Here is a 15,906-nt window from a genome sequence, read left to right as displayed (position 1 = left end):
ATTTTGACCTTTTTCCGTTTGATGCTTGCCGGGGCTGGGGGGGGGGGGGGGTTCCCCATGCTGTCCTCCCCCTGCCCCCCACTGGGAGGGAGACAAATTCTAAAGGAAAATGTTATTCATAACTTATCACTATTACCATTAAAAGAAGAACAGAAGTGCTAGGCACTCCATAATAGCAGAAGAGTAGATTGTCAGATTTTATCCCCCCTAAAAAAGCAAATGATGTTGAAGTGAACAGAATCATCCCACTGGCCACACAGCTAATCATTACTTATGAAATACTTATGAAAATGCAGTGATTTGTTAAGACCTCAACCTGAATTAAGCCATCAGGGTAGGCCATTTTGCCTAAAATTCAAACCCACAGAGCAACACCCTCCCATGTGGCCTGTTGACTGTAACAGTCAGTGGGTTCTTGCTACATAAGTCCACGTCTAGAAATGCCAAAATCAGGGCTTCTAGCTGGAAAAGGTCAAGGTGGAGCAGCAGTAATAGGAAATTCCCTTTGAAAGTCAGTCATGGTGGTATAATCCCCACTACTCAAGAGGCTGAGGCAGGAGGATTACAAGTTCAAGACCACCCTCAGAAATTGAGAGAGACCCTGATTCAAAATAAAATAAAAAGGGTTGGGGAGTGACACATTTGCCCAGCATGCACAGGCTGTTCAATCCATAGTACTGAAGGAAAAAAAAGAAGAAGAAAAAAAAGTTGGGTCATATGCCAACTCTTTTGAAGGCTGCCTGAGACATCTAGTCTTAAGACAGGGGCTTGCTCATTCTGGGCCACTCATGTAGACTCCCCTCAGCACTGGTCCATCCCTCTCTTTTTCACTAACTCATTACATCAGTCACTTTCAGACAGATCTGTTACATCTCTGCAAGAAAGGGGCTGAAGTCCCCTTGGTCCATAGCTAACACTGTTCTCTTACACTATAAAGTACTGGACAGTTGACCAGTAATCTCCTGATTGCTCTATCTAAGGTTATTTTATCTCTACAGTGGCTTCTAGTCGGAGGATGTACTTTCCCCTAGATGTAATCAGGAGTGACAAAATTTGAGCACATGTGTCCAGCTGGGCCAGTAGCAGTCAGTTCTGAATAATCTCAAGGTCTTTGTGATTGAACCCGGGGACAAACTCTGTGCCTCCCACCTCAGTCCTCCGAGCCCTTGATACTCGGGATGCCTGAGCAGTATCAGCATCCTCCAAGAACTTGCTACAAATGCAAGTTTGTAACCAAACAGCCACCTTGATCCATCAGAACTGGTACACCCCCTGGAATGAATCTATGCAAACTCTAAACTTCCCATCTTTTGTGGCTTTTAATTGACATTTGGGGAAATGGAATCGAGTCTGTCATTCACGTGCTTGGTCCTGAAGAGCCAACTCACATGTTCCCTTTCCCTTTCCTTCCTCCAGTCCATGGTCCTCCTGCTCCAGAGCCAGCGCCAGTACATATTTGAGTATGACTCCTCTGACCGTCTCCACGCTGTCACCATGCCCAGCGTTGCCCGGCACAGCATGTCCACCCATACCTCCATTGGCTACATCCGCAACATTTACAACCCCCCAGAAAGCAACGCTTCGGTCATCTTTGACTACAGCGATGATGGCCGCATCCTAAAGACATCCTTTCTGGGCACGGGGCGCCAGGTGTTCTACAGGTATGGGAAACTGTCCAAGTTATCGGAGATTGTCTACGACAGTACTGCTGTCACCTTCGGGTACGACGAGACCACCGGTGTCCTGAAGATGGTCAACCTCCAAAGCGGGGGCTTCTCTTGCACCATCAGGTACCGGAAGATTGGCCCCCTGGTGGACAAGCAGATCTACAGGTTCTCGGAGGAAGGCATGATCAACGCCAGGTTTGACTACACCTACCACGACAACAGCTTCCGGATCGCGAGCATCAAGCCGGTCATCAGTGAGACTCCCCTCCCCGTGGACCTGTACCGCTACGATGAGATTTCTGGCAAGGTGGAGCACTTCGGCAAGTTCGGAGTCATCTATTACGACATCAACCAGATCATCACCACGGCCGTGATGACCCTGAGCAAGCACTTCGACACCCACGGGCGCATCAAGGAAGTGCAGTACGAGATGTTCCGCTCGCTCATGTACTGGATGACCGTGCAGTACGACAGCATGGGCCGGGTCATCAAGCGGGAGCTGAAACTGGGGCCCTACGCCAACACTACCAAGTACACCTATGACTATGACGGGGACGGGCAGCTGCAGAGCGTGGCGGTCAATGACCGGCCCACCTGGCGCTACAGCTACGACCTCAACGGGAACCTCCACCTGCTGAACCCGGGCAACAGCGTGCGCCTCATGCCCCTGCGCTACGACCTGCGCGACCGGATAACCAGGCTGGGGGACGTGCAGTACAAAATCGACGACGACGGCTACCTGTGCCAGCGGGGGTCGGACATCTTCGAGTACAACTCCAAGGGCCTCCTGACGCGAGCCTACAACAAGGCCAGCGGCTGGAGCGTGCAGTACCGCTACGACGGTGTGGGGCGGCGCGCATCCTACAAGACCAACCTGGGCCACCACCTGCAGTACTTCTACTCGGACCTGCACAACCCCACACGCATCACCCACGTTTACAACCACTCCAACTCGGAGATCACCTCGCTGTACTACGACCTGCAGGGTCACCTCTTCGCCATGGAGAGCAGCAGCGGGGAGGAGTACTATGTGGCCTCGGACAACACGGGGACTCCCCTGGCCGTGTTCAGCATCAATGGCCTCATGATCAAGCAGCTGCAGTACACGGCCTATGGGGAGATTTACCATGACTCCAACCCAGACTTCCAGATGGTCATTGGCTTCCACGGGGGCCTCTACGACCCCCTGACCAAGCTGGTCCACTTCACCCAGCGGGATTACGATGTGCTGGCAGGGCGCTGGACCTCCCCAGACTACACCATGTGGAAAGACGTGGGCAAGGAGCCGGCGCCCTTCAACCTCTACATGTTCAAGAGCAACAACCCTCTCAGCAACGAGCTGGATTTGAAGAACTACGTGACAGGTAAGGATCTGCCTTCTCCAAAGGCAGCAGCTCCCTGTGGGGTGGTTGCCCCAGTGAACTGTTGGGAAGTTGGAGAGAAGTCTTAGGTTTGGTGGTGTAGGAACCCCCAGAGCTATCAAGCCTGGGCGGTGCAGCTGGCAACTTTCTGTCTTGCATTTATGAGCCCAGAGACCTGGGCTAGTTGCCTATCCTCTCTGAACTAGTTCCTGTCTCTAGTTAAGAACACTGATAAAAACCATCCCATAGGGTGATCCCGAGAAGTAGATGAAATTAGGTAGATGATTTAGTGCTGGCACTCAGGGGGTGTTCCTGAATTGCCATCTCTTACATCAGTAACATTGTTGTCACTAGCAAAGCAAAGCAGTGAGTTAGCACAGGCACTGAGATGCCTGGGACCCCACCCCTGACCTCCAGAGGCTGACCTGGTGAGATACACACACAAATAATCAGCAATAATGAAGGCAGAGTTAGGCTTGGTCACTGTCTAGGTGTCTGCTTGGTTTTTTTATTCAAAAAAGCATTTGTAGAGTAGGGCCACCTGAAATTCTGGAAATATCATGTGAACAAGATGAGCACGTTTCTCTCAAAAGACTGTGTGAAAGAGAGAAAGTGTGTGTGTGTATGTGTAAATCAATTCCAATTTGGAAGATTCAACACAACATACTAAGGTCCATTCGTACTGAGCCCAAAGAAGGAATGGGACCCAGGTTGGTTCAGTGGAGAAGGAAGACTTTGAGCAAAAGTCAGGATAGAAGGGCAGATGACCCAGGTTAAGTGAGAGATGAGGTTCCCTGTGCATGCATGCATCCATCCATCCATTCAGCCCAGCTTATGGAGTATCTTACATGTTCTAAGTATAGAGCTGAGGTGGAAGGCACACAAAGCTCCTGTGCTCAGGGAAATAAGCAAAGAAATCAAGATACATGATAGATCCCAAGAGTCCAGACCTCCAAGGGCCAACCTTCAGCAAGCAGGCGAGGACCATCTAACCTGCTGATGCCAAGACAGGGCCCCCACATTCCAGGAAACTCCCAGCTACTGAACATGGGCCACGCATCAACATCAGGTAACCAGGGTCACTGGAAAGGGAGTTGTGGCTACCTGGAGCCCAGGGCTGCCCTTGGTGTCCCCTGCTATGAAGGAAGTCAGCAACTCAAGGGTCAACTCATGCCACATGATGCTTTGCTGACAGGTTCAGGCCTCTCCCAGTTGAACTCTACATCTCCATACAACGGAAGCCACTGGAACTTTTAGACCCAGCAGCTCTGGCCAAGTTGGCTCCACTGGCCCTCCTCTCCCAGCACCTTGTCAGGAGAGCCTGCCATGATGTTCCGCCAGGGCTTCTTTCTTCCCCAGGACTTTGTCCCCCAACTCACTGTAATTTCAAAGTGCCTCTCAGGAAGCACACCAAGTATCAAGTAATAAGTGGAGATGAATAAAATAAAGTAAGGGGTTGCACAGGAGAGATGCAAAGTACCTCATTTACTTAGGGTGCTTACAAAAGGCCTCTCTGAGCAGGTGGCATTTGTGCAGAGACCTTTATGAATTGGAGCAGGGAGAGGAAGAGTGTTCCAGAGAGGGAAATAGATGGATGGGGAGACAGACCCGGCCTGCTTTAGCCAGAGGAGAGATTCCTTCCCCACAGCATGTGCTCCCAGAGCCATGGTTGGTGCTGGGCACCTGAGGAACCAACCAATCAGAGGCAAATGAAGAAACCCAGAGAGGGCTGAGGAGACGCCATGCTGCCAAGGCCCGGACAAAACTGTTCACAGGACACAGCTTCACTGACCACCTCAGCCACTTTCCTGCCTCCCTAGAAAAAGAAAAGGGAAATTAGCCGACTTTTCTAAATGGCAAGATGGCTTGCCTCATTCCAGGGCTTCGTGGAGACTCAATAAGTGGGAATCAAATCAATTTGAACTAAGTCCAACCAAATTGAATCCAAAAACCATTAGAAAGAGTCTAAAATAAAGGATGGTGTCAGAGAAACCATGTGCAGAGGGGTTACTCTCTGCAGTGCAACTGAGAAAAGGAACCTGGTGGAGAAGGGGGGCAGACCAGTGTGGACACACCTGCTACCACCTGTTGGTGAAAAAATGACCCTTGGAGAGTGGATCAGAGCAAAGAACACCAAATCATTCTCTGCTGTTGAAATGTTGGCTCATCTGTAAACCCTGGCTAAATTAGTCTTAATTTGCCACTTAGGAAACTAGCAGAGTGGCTGAACTTGCTGCTCACAGTCTAAGCGGAAGAAGTAATTAAGATGTAGTCAGAAGGAAAGCAACGAACAGAACATGCTCTCTCCAGTACCCAGAAGAATCGATGCTATTTGGAAACAGATCTCTCTGAATGCAAGTGGCAGCCCCCGAGGCATGAGGAGGTTCTGCATTCACCCAAGAATGCTGGTGCAAAGGGCAACAACAGAGTGCAGAGCCTGGCCAGACACAGGGGAGGCTGAGGCAGGAGGATTGTGAGTTCAAGACCAGCCTCATCAACATAGTAAGACCCCTGTGGCCCCCTACCCCTGCTCTGGAACATGAGGGTGGCCATCATGAGCCAGTAGAGAAGGACAGGAAAGGATTCCTTTCCCTCAACTTAACAGTTATGTTTCATAGTTATCTTTGACATGACAATAGGTACATCTGGAATGAAGAGAGATTAGAGGAAAGGGTATAAAAGGAAGATTGAGAGGCTCCCTGCAGTGTCCTGGATTTTTCCAATTTTAGCAACTGTGGAAACTCCTCAACCTTGGGCACAATGGGACCTAGGTCCAGCCGACAGTTTTGCCCAGTCCTCAGGCCACTTTCCCTGATGTCAGCAAATCTCCAGTCACCGAATCTGGCCTCACCAGTCACTTGCTATTTGACTTGAACAAATGTCTTGACCTTTCTGAGCCTTTGTTCCTTCATCTGAAAAATGGTGATAAAGCACTCACCTCCTGCAGCAGTGAACAAGAACAGAATCAGCCCAGCCCAGATGAATCCTGAAAAATGGTCACAATTCATAAGCAGCTCTGGACTTGGAAATGGTGCCGATAGGCGTGAAGACCCTGCCTGCACATAACGCTCTGGGGAGCTGGGGGTAGCATCCATCTGCTCCCCAAAGCGGATTCAGACCCCGCTGTGACTGGCTTGGCTTTAGCAAACCATGAACTCCAGACAGGATTTGAGCGCCTAGAAGGTGCTCATGATGAGCCTCCAGCTTCCTCACCCTGCCTTCATGGTGGGTCCCTGGACTTGCAAAGGCCAGCCGGCGCACGGGAGCTGAGTTGGGTTCCTGTGAGAAGCACAGCCCCGCTCATGTCTTCTCTTCTCTCGCATCCCTGAACACCTGAGGAAGCTGCGCTGACGTGTTTGGAGCCAGAGCTCCATGGTGACATAGTCACAGGCTATGAGGAATGGGAGAGGAGGTGGGCAGCCACCAGGAGGCCAGGGCACCAGCTCCCCACGGCCTCTCCACAGGCTCCTTGGGAGGTTATCACCACCACCAGTGGCTCCAGGAGGAGCCAGAGTGCTTGTGTGGTTCCTGAAGGGCCTTCTAAGAAAGGATAAGCAGCTTGGGCAGAGGTTTCCAAGTGGGTTTAGACGCAGAAGCAATAGAATAAGAAAGGAAAAGGAAGAAGCATAGCTATTACTCCCCAAGGAAATGGTCACAAAAATTCCTGGTGACAAAGGCAGAGAGCTCTTACCATCTCTTTTAGTTTTTTCCTGCTGTGACTAAAGGGCCTGAACAGAACAACTATAGAGGAGGAAAAGTTTTTTGAGGGCTCACGGCTTCAGAGGTCTTAGTCCATAGAAGGCTGGCTCCGTTCCTCAGGCTGAACATCATGGCAGGAGAGTGTGGCAGAGGGAAGCCGCTCACATCATGGTGACTAGGAAGCTGGGAGAGAGACTCCACTCTTCAGATACAAATATATGCACCAAAGCCACAACCCAATTCCCACCTCCTCCAGCCATACCCCACCACTTCAGTTACCACTCAGTGGATTAATCCACTGATTGGATTAAGACTGTCACAACCCCAATCATTTCTCCTCTGAACCTTCTTGCATTGTCTCATACATGAGCTTTTGGGGACACCTAACATCCAAACCATAACACTGTCTCTGTCCTTAGGAACCTGAGCTAGGGAGAGGGCTCCCTGGGAGAAATGATGACCATGGAAGGCCTGAGGATGGCCTGCTCTTGCTACCCTTGGAAGTCCCCACAATGGAAGTCCTCAGTGAAGATGAGGGGGGAGTATATGTGGGATACAGAGGCAATACTAAATAACACTGAAACAGTGGGGACAGTTGGTCCCTTCTCCATGCTGTCTGAATCCATTTTAGTTGAGGACCAAGCAGCCTCTGCTTGGCACTGGTAGGTACCAAGCTCCTCATTGACACTTGTGATCTCCCTGTTTAGGAGCGAGTGTGTCTCAGGCTCCCTTAGTAGCAGCTAACAAAATGGTACTGAATCTCGTTGACTTTTCCTTTGTTTCAATTTTATAGTTATGTTCTGGTTGCAATAAGTGAGTCTGTTTTCCCATTTATGAGAGTAATATGAAGTTTCTTTTTTAAAATGGATTTCCCTAAGTTGAACAGGCAAATTTATCTCTTTAAATAATCAGTAAGTAGATCATACTACAGTTGACACCTGAATGTGACAAAAATAATATTCATCATCTTGACAAGTGACTATAAATATTGAAATTTTACCCCAGTTTTTTGTTTTTTGTTTTTTTTGTACCAGAGATTGAACCCAGGGATACTTAACCACTGACTAAGCCACACTCCCAGGCCTTTTTATTTTTTATTTTGAGACAGGGTCTCACTAATTTGCTTAGGGCCTTGCTAAATTACTAAAGCTGGCTTTGAACTTGCAATCCTCCTACCTCAGCCTCCTGAGCTGCTGGGATTATAGGTGTGCGCCACATGCCCAGCTAATTTCTTTTTTTTTTTTTTTAAGGAAAGGATTTACCGGTGAATGAGATATGGAGAGTGAGAGAAAGAAAGGAGTCAAGAATGGTAGTTGGACTATAATGAACCAATTTTAAAAATATGAAAAAAAAAAAGAATGGCAGCTGGATAATGAACCAATTAAAAAATATACTGGGGGCAGGGTGGAGAGTGGCAGCTGGAGAGAAGAGCTATCACCACCCTGGGTGGAAAGGACCATGGTGGTGCTGGTTGGGGCAGGAAGATTGGGAGACAGTTCTGGACAGGTCAGACTGGAAATGTAATTATATGCACAGGTTCAGAGTTCATGGAGCCGTCCTGGCTGGAACATAAATCATGGAGTAGCATGTAGATAAATCGTACCAGCATGTAATAGCCCTTTGACCTGGAGGCTTGATAAGAGAATATGTTTGTGAGTATAGATGAGGGAGAAGACTTTCAGAGTGATTCTGTGGCATGCCAACATGAGGAGAGGGGTGGGAACCAGAAGGGACAGGTGTCAGCTACTCACTTGTAGGAGAAGGAAAAACAAAAGAAAGTTTTTCCAGAAAACCAAAAATTAAAAAAGTTTTCCACTCGCCAAATTCGACGAGAACCATGAGGGAAGCTTAGCAACCTGGAGGGCAGTCATGACCTTGACAGTACAATGTGGAGACACAGCCTGGTTCAGAGGAGAATGGGAAACAGTGAGAGTGGAGAATCAGCTTGAGAGGCTTTGGGGAAAGGAAAATAAGAAATAGGTGATAGCAAAAGGAGAAAAGGGCAAGAAGGGGAAATGACCAAGGGACATGGAGCAGCAGCTCTGCGTGCTGATGGGGCTCACCCCCTGGAAGGGAAGTAAATAGACTGTGTGAGGCAAGAGGTGGGGTGCTGGGATGATGGCCTTGAGTCAGCACCCAGTGCCCAGTGGAGGGGTGCCTACCAGCTGCCCCTTTAGAGTGCTAGCACGAGGGACCAGGTGCAGGCAGCTGCATGGTGGTAGGAGTTGAGGGAGAAGAGAAAACCAGGTCAGCTGCTGGGGGCAGGAAGGGAAAGCAGGTAGAGGCTTTAGGAGAGGTGAGAAGGCATGAAATCTTCCAGGAGGGGAGGCACAGGGCTGAGTAAAGGATCGCAGTTGGGTTGCCAGGCAGCAGAAAGGCAAGGTGGAGGTCCGCGTTCAGGAATTCCAAGTGGCTCCATTCAGCATGGTGATGATTCCTTCCCCAGCCTTCTTCAGGTGCACACGTGCAGACCTGGACGAGGCAAAGACCTGGATTTGACCAATATTGTGATCACACCCAATGAAATGAGAAAGGGAACAAGGGATCTGGGAACCTACCCAGGGAATGAGTCCAGAGACTGGTCAGCAAATGTGTAGCAGGCTAGAAGGCCAGGATGTTGAGGGATAGGGGACAGGAGTTTAGGATGGGGGGAAGTACTTGGGAGACAGGGGCGATCAAAAGATGGAGGGTGTCAGGTTATAAGGAAGAGTGGGATAGAAAGAGTTGAGGCCCTGCTCAGGGGTGACATTCATGAAAGTGATGTGAGAGGAGTCAGATATTGGCAATGAGAATGTCCAGAGCATGAGAGGAGGTCAAGGGACTAAGAGACCAAGATGTTGGAAGGACCGCCTACTTGCCTAAGAAATCACTAGAATTAATTCAGGATGGATCAGAGGTGGAGAGAATGATAGTGAGGCAGAAAATAACAGCTTTGAGAAATTCAGCCAAGAGGCCTTCGATGACTATGGTACCTTCAGATCCAGCACCCACAGAATAAGCTGGGGGACCAGTGCTCTCAGGGAGAGAGGCTCAGTTGTAGCAAGAATGGAAAGAAACCTTTAGAGAAGATGTGTGGGGCTTCCCTGGTGACCCAGATGGATTCCAGAGGGCCTGGTGGAAGTATTTCAGGAGCTGAGAGAGGTAGAGATGGGGCAGGAAAGGGTATTGGCACAGAGTATGAAGCATGATCTCAGGATGCCATCATAAAAGGACTTAACCAGGCTGGTCCTTCTGGACTCCAGGCCAATAGTTTCAGTGAAGATGGAAGTGTTTCTAGGGACTGATGTTCAGGACTCCATACTGATCACTGCAGAAGGAGGCCTGGAGACCTGGGGGGGAGGTGGCCCTCCTCTGAGAACCTGGACATTCAGCACAGAATGCATGTGGGCAGGTGGTGTAATTACCAATGCAAAGGACTTCATCTTGACCCCTGGTTGGGTGTCTTACATGAGTATGCAGAGCTCTCTCTTGACCCCTCCTTGAAGAGTAGGAGGCCTAGAAAAATGGGTCTCAGGCCAGAAAATTGCATCCCATCCATGTCCAACCCTTGGAACCCCCTTTCCATGGTGCGCCAGCCTTGACACAGCAGTCCTGGTCCAAGGGTCCCACACAGTGGTCAGAAGCATCACTGATCCCTCTGGCTGGCCATTGTATATAGGCGTCTGACATGTTGTCTGGCCTGTAATAGATGCCCCTTTAAATATATGCTTCATTAAGGAGGGCACATTGGGTGGTGCATGTGCCGGGCACCGTGATGAGTCCTTTGCATGGATTTTCTCCTTTGATCCTCACAACAACTCAATGAGGTTGGTGCAATTATAATGTCAACTCATATCTGAGGCTGGGAGGGGGCTGGAAGTTGCCCAGGGTCACACATCAAGGGAATCGAAGCTAAGTCTATATCCCTGCAGTACTGGCCTTCTAATCACGGCATGGTGTTGGTGTGTCAGTTGACCAAGCCAGGAGGGACATCTATTTCCTGGAACTGTGCAGATCCAGGACACCTCACTGGCTCTTGCCTCCCTCCTCTGTTGGACCCCATACCTAAACACCTGTTTTATTCTCTCTCTCTCTCTCTCTCTCTCTCTCTCTCATCCACTTGCAGCTTTCCATTCATCATGATTTCAGAAATCTTTATTTTTGTTTCCACCATAGATGTGAAAAGCTGGCTTGTGATGTTTGGATTTCAGCTCAGCAACATAATTCCCGGCTTCCCAAGAGCCAAAATGTATTTCGTGCCTCCTCCCTACGAATTGTCAGAGAGTCAAGCGAGTGAGAGTGGCCAGGTAAGTGCAGATTCCTTCCAGGAATCCAAATGATTGCCGTCATTCCCTTTGCAAACAGAACCACAGGGCAGCAAAGGGCGGGTCAGGAGAGGAAAACATTGGAGCTGGGTATAAAAGGTGCAGGAGACATGGGGCTTCCCAGAAAGTGAATGTCGGTGCTGTCATCTACCTGGTACAGCATACATTTCTTCCCAACCTCAATTATTACCTTAATTGTGGTATCATTATCTGTTCAGTATATACCCTTGAGTCACTCCTTGATTAACAACAGCACAGAGAAATCTAGCAGCAACCCACCATCTGCACGGCCTAGAAGATCATAACCCTTTCAGCTTTTATGGGAAGTAATAAAACTGTGGTTTGCAGTTTCTGTCCCATTAAAGAACATTTTTATGCCCCACATAAAACCTTGGCGCTTTATGGCCCAAATGTACACAGATTGAATTTTCAGAACATAATTCATGCTTGGGTCTTTCTGTGATGACCGAAAGGTGGTCAGTTTCAATTTGGGTGCAGCTGAGACCTCTACCACAATCAAATGGGAGGAGAGGGCATGGGTGCTCGGAAAACCCCTGCCACAGAACTGGTGCTCAGCACGATGGAAGTCTGAAAGGTCTCAGCTGCTCGGAATAATTGTCCAGATTGTATAACTATAGAGAGTCAAGGAGGAGCTGCTGGGTAATTGGGAACAGCATTCTCTTAGTCCTGCCCCTCGGGGACCACTCAGTGGATGAAAAGCCATCATTTCTCTCATTTATCTAAGTGCCGTTACCTCCCCAGCTCAGCCTCTTCCATTATCCCTGCCTGTCCCCCAACCACCAATTTCGACAAGTTGCCATTCGAGTGGAGGCCAAGGAGGCAGGGGTGATTTCCTTCCTCCGCAGAACCAGGGCTAAGATCCAAAACAACTCACGCACAGCCGAGGGGTCTCCCTGCTGGCCCCCAAAGCTCGCATCTCTTAGCCACGTGCTTCTCAAACCTTGACATGCATACAAATCACCCAGAGTGTCCAGGTAACGTAAGCCCCTGGCTCAGTAGGTCTTGGGTGAGGCCTGAGGTTCCACTTTGTTAAGAGGGTGATTCTCTGTGGTCCCTCCCTGGCTGGTCCCTCTGAGTAGCAAGGTCTTGATCCAAAGAAGATAATGATTCTCCAGACCATTGGTCTCAGAAATAGCCAGGTTAGATGGGTGGGGTTCACAGCCGTTCCAGTAGACCACTGCCCTGAGGTCAGTACATTCCTGGGTTTAAAGTGCACAAGGCAGTGGCCACCCCCCAGTGCAGGGGAATCTGATCCAACAGTGGTGAGCCACGGTAAGTACATGGGCCTAGGTACAGACTCGGGGGAGATGACAAACCTCCGTCACCATCTCTTAGTGGCACAGTTACCCAATGGACAGGCCACCCCTTCAGAGATCTGGCAGCCCGTCCGAGTTCCAACAGGCCGACTAGGTTAGCTGGTATTACAGGCACACAGGGCCTCTGGGGCATCCCAGGCATTTTTCTCTGACTGTTCCTAACGAGCTGCCTGCACCTTCTCAGCTTTCTCTTTGTTCTTGTGCCCGCAGCTCATTACAGGCGTCCAGCAGACGGCGGAGAGACATAATCAGGCCTTCATGGCACTGGAGGGGCAGGTCATTTCTAAAAAGCTCCACGCCAGCATCCGAGAGAAAGCAGGCCACTGGTTTGCCACCACCACGCCCATCATTGGCAAAGGTATCATGTTTGCCATCAAGGAAGGGCGGGTGACCACCGGTGTGTCCAGCATCGCCAGCGAGGACAGCCGCAAGGTGGCATCTGTGCTGAACAATGCCTACTACCTGGACAAGATGCACTACAGCATCGAGGGCAAGGACACCCACTACTTTGTGAAGATCGGCTCGGCCGACAGTGACCTGGTCACGCTGGGCACTACCATCGGCCGCAAGGTACTGGAGAGCGGGGTGAACGTGACCGTGTCGCAGCCCACGCTGCTGGTCAATGGCAGGACTCGAAGGTTCACCAACATCGAATTCCAGTACTCCACGCTGCTGCTCAGCATCCGCTACGGCCTCACCCCCGATACCCTGGACGAAGAGAAGGCCCGCGTCCTGGACCAGGCGAGACAGAGGGCCCTGGGCACCGCCTGGGCCAAGGAGCAGCAGAAAGCCAGGGACGGCCGAGAGGGCAGCCGCCTGTGGACTGAGGGCGAGAAGCAGCAGCTGCTGAGCTCGGGGCGCGTGCAGGGCTACGAGGGCTATTACGTCCTTCCCGTGGAGCAGTACCCCGAGCTCGCGGACAGCAGCAGCAACATCCAGTTCCTAAGACAGAACGAGATGGGAAAGAGGTAACAAAGTCACCCGCTGCCATTCCTCGTCTGGATGGCTGAGCAGGAGTAACTGTGCTCTCCTCTCCTAGGGAGATGAAGACCTAACAGGGGCACGGAGGCTGGGCTGCTTTAGGAGACCAAGTGGCAAGAAAGCTCACATTTTTTGAGTTCAAATGCTACTACCGTCCAAGCAAGAAGTCCCTCATCCTGAAGCACACTAAAGCCCAGCTGCAAATTCTGAGGAAATCAAAACAAACGGATGAACGAATGAATGAACAGACACACAAAAATGTTCCGAGTTCCCCTAAAATATGGCCCACTTGTTCTGGGTCTACCGCAGAAAAGAGACACTAAATATCCAAAAGGAACAAAAGAACAGAAAAAAAAAAAAATAGGCAAACAGCAACCAACAGACAGCAAAACAAACACACCGACCAGAAAACAAAGCAATGAAGACGGAAGGCCTCATATCTTATTACCTCACTCATTCACACGTGAGCGACGCGGAGACACTGACAGGGCGTCCGTCGTCAGACCAGCTGGGGACGATTCAGACTGCTCGTTGGACAGACGCTTCCGACGTTTTCCTTTAAGCAAATACAGGTGCATTTAAAACACGACTTTGGGGGTGATTTGTGTGTAGCGCCTGGGGAGGGGGGGCAGCGAAGTGGAGGAGTGAGCACTGGAATACTTTTTAAAGAAAAAGAAAAACACAAGAAAAAAAAATTCCTATCAAAAGTCAAAGCGAAATAATGCCGTCGGGCACTTACCTCTCGGGTCTCCACTTAGTCCGGCCTGAGCTAATTTATTTGAGCGCAGAAGTGTAAAATTTAATTCAAAACGGTGGCTATACTCACTACAGATAAATCTCATACTCTTTTGTCTTTGGAGATTCCATTGTGGACAGTAATACGCAGTTACAGGGTGTAGTCTGTTTAGATTCCGTAGTTCGTGGGTATCAAGTTACGGTAGAGGTGCGGCATTGTGACTCTTGCTAACAGGTACCACTCGATCACCCTGTACATACATACGCCGCAAGGCGCAATCACTGTTTCAGATTTAAAATTATTAGTGTGTTTGTTTGGTCCAGAAACTGAGACAATCACATGACAGTCACCATGAGGAGAGAAAAATTTAAAAAATAAATAAATAAAAATAAAAACAAAAAAAATGTTAAAAACTTAAGAAAAAATACAAAAAAAAAAACACAAAAAAGTCTAATAAGAACTTTGGTACAGGAACTTTTTTGTAATATACATGTATGAATTGTTCATCGAGTTTTTATATTAATTTTAATTTGCTGCTAAGCAAAGACTAGGGACAGGCAAAGATAATTTATGGCAAAGTGTTTAAATGGTTTATACATAAATAAAGTCTCTAAAACTCCTGTGGACACTGGTCTTCTGTGGAAGTGCTTTGAAATGGTCAAAAGGGAGGGCGCTTGAGGTCCCCAAACAGCTCTGATCTTGCTGAGACACCAAGCATCCCGAGATGCTTGGAACCAAAGTGTTTGGGACTTCAGGGTTTTTTTCAGATTTTGGAATATTTGCTTATACATAATGAAGTGTCTTGGGGATGTGACTCAAATCTTTTTTTTTTTTTTCCCCCAGTACTAAGGATTGAACCCAGGGCACTGCCTGGACACTCTACCACTGAGCTACACTGCTGACCCTTTCTATTTTTTTGTTTTGAGACATAGTCTTGCTAAATTGCCACAGCTGGCCCTGAACTTGCGATCCCCCTGCCTCAGTCTCCCCAGGGAGCATGTACCTAGCAGGAGGAGATCCAATGCTAAGCTTGAAATCTTAGATAGATCTCATCCACAGCACCTAAAGGTGAATTTTATACAATAGTTTTGTTTGTTTGAGTACTTGGGATTGAACTCAGGGGCACTTGACTCCTGAGCCACATCCCCAGTCCTATTTTGTATTTTATTTAGAAACAGGGTCTCACTGCGTTGCTTAGCACCTCACTTTTGCTGAGGCTGGCTTTGAACTTGCAATCCTCCTGTCTCGGGCTTCTAAGCTGCCAGGATTGCAGGTGAGCACCACCATGCCTGGTTATTGTTATTACAGTATGTTTTTGTAATTTTAGGCATAAAATAGTTTCATGGTATAGAATTTTCCACTTGTGGCTTGGCTTCATGTCAATGCTAAAAAAAAATATGATTCTGGAGCAGTTTGAATTTTGAATTTTCAGATTCAGGATGCTCAGCCTGTGCTGCTTTGAACATTTGGAAGACCTTTTTTTTTTTTTTTAATGGCACCAGGGATTGAACCCAGGGGCACTTAACCACTGAGCTACGTCCCCAGCCCTATTTTTTTCATTTTGAGACAGTCTTGCTCAGTTGCTAGAGCCTCACTAAATTGCTGAGACTGGCTTTGAACTTGTGATCTTCCTGCCTCGGCCTCCAGAATCACTGGGATTACAGAGGTATACCACTGTGCCCAGCTTGGAGGGGCTTTTCTTAGAGTGTCTTGATGCTCTCCAAGCAGCTCTGATCATTCTGGAGTCCTCTCTGCCTGCCTCTTTGACCCCCTTTGGTGGGGACAAAAGTTGGGGGTTGGTGCTGGTGTGCAGGAAGGACC

The 15,906-nt window shown here is 49.0% G+C and overlaps 1 protein-coding gene across 20 annotated transcripts in view; it reads left to right on the top strand.

Annotated features, from left to right (window-relative positions):
* Nucleotides 1–13,720, top strand: part of Tenm2 (teneurin transmembrane protein 2) — a 1,198,434-nt gene extending 1,184,714 nt beyond the window's left edge. For all 20 annotated transcript variants that reach the window (XM_048815904.1, XM_048815889.1, XM_048815861.1 and 17 more), the window contains 3 exons: nucleotides 1,417–3,031; nucleotides 10,883–11,013; nucleotides 12,579–13,720. In XM_048815904.1, the coding sequence (XP_048671861.1) occupies nucleotides 1,417–3,031; nucleotides 10,883–11,013; nucleotides 12,579–13,340 (2,508 nt within the window). In that variant the 3' untranslated portion in view covers nucleotides 13,341–13,720. The remainder of the gene's footprint in view (nucleotides 1–1,416; nucleotides 3,032–10,882; nucleotides 11,014–12,578) is intronic.
* The last annotated feature ends 2,186 nt before the right edge of the window (nucleotides 13,721–15,906 follow it).

This window comes from Marmota marmota, unplaced genomic scaffold (genome assembly GCF_001458135.2).
Source record: "Marmota marmota marmota unplaced genomic scaffold, marMar, whole genome shotgun sequence".
In the NCBI taxonomy this organism is placed as follows: Eukaryota; Metazoa; Chordata; class Mammalia; order Rodentia; family Sciuridae; genus Marmota; species Marmota marmota.
This window is presented reverse-complemented; position numbering and strand designations above follow the sequence as displayed.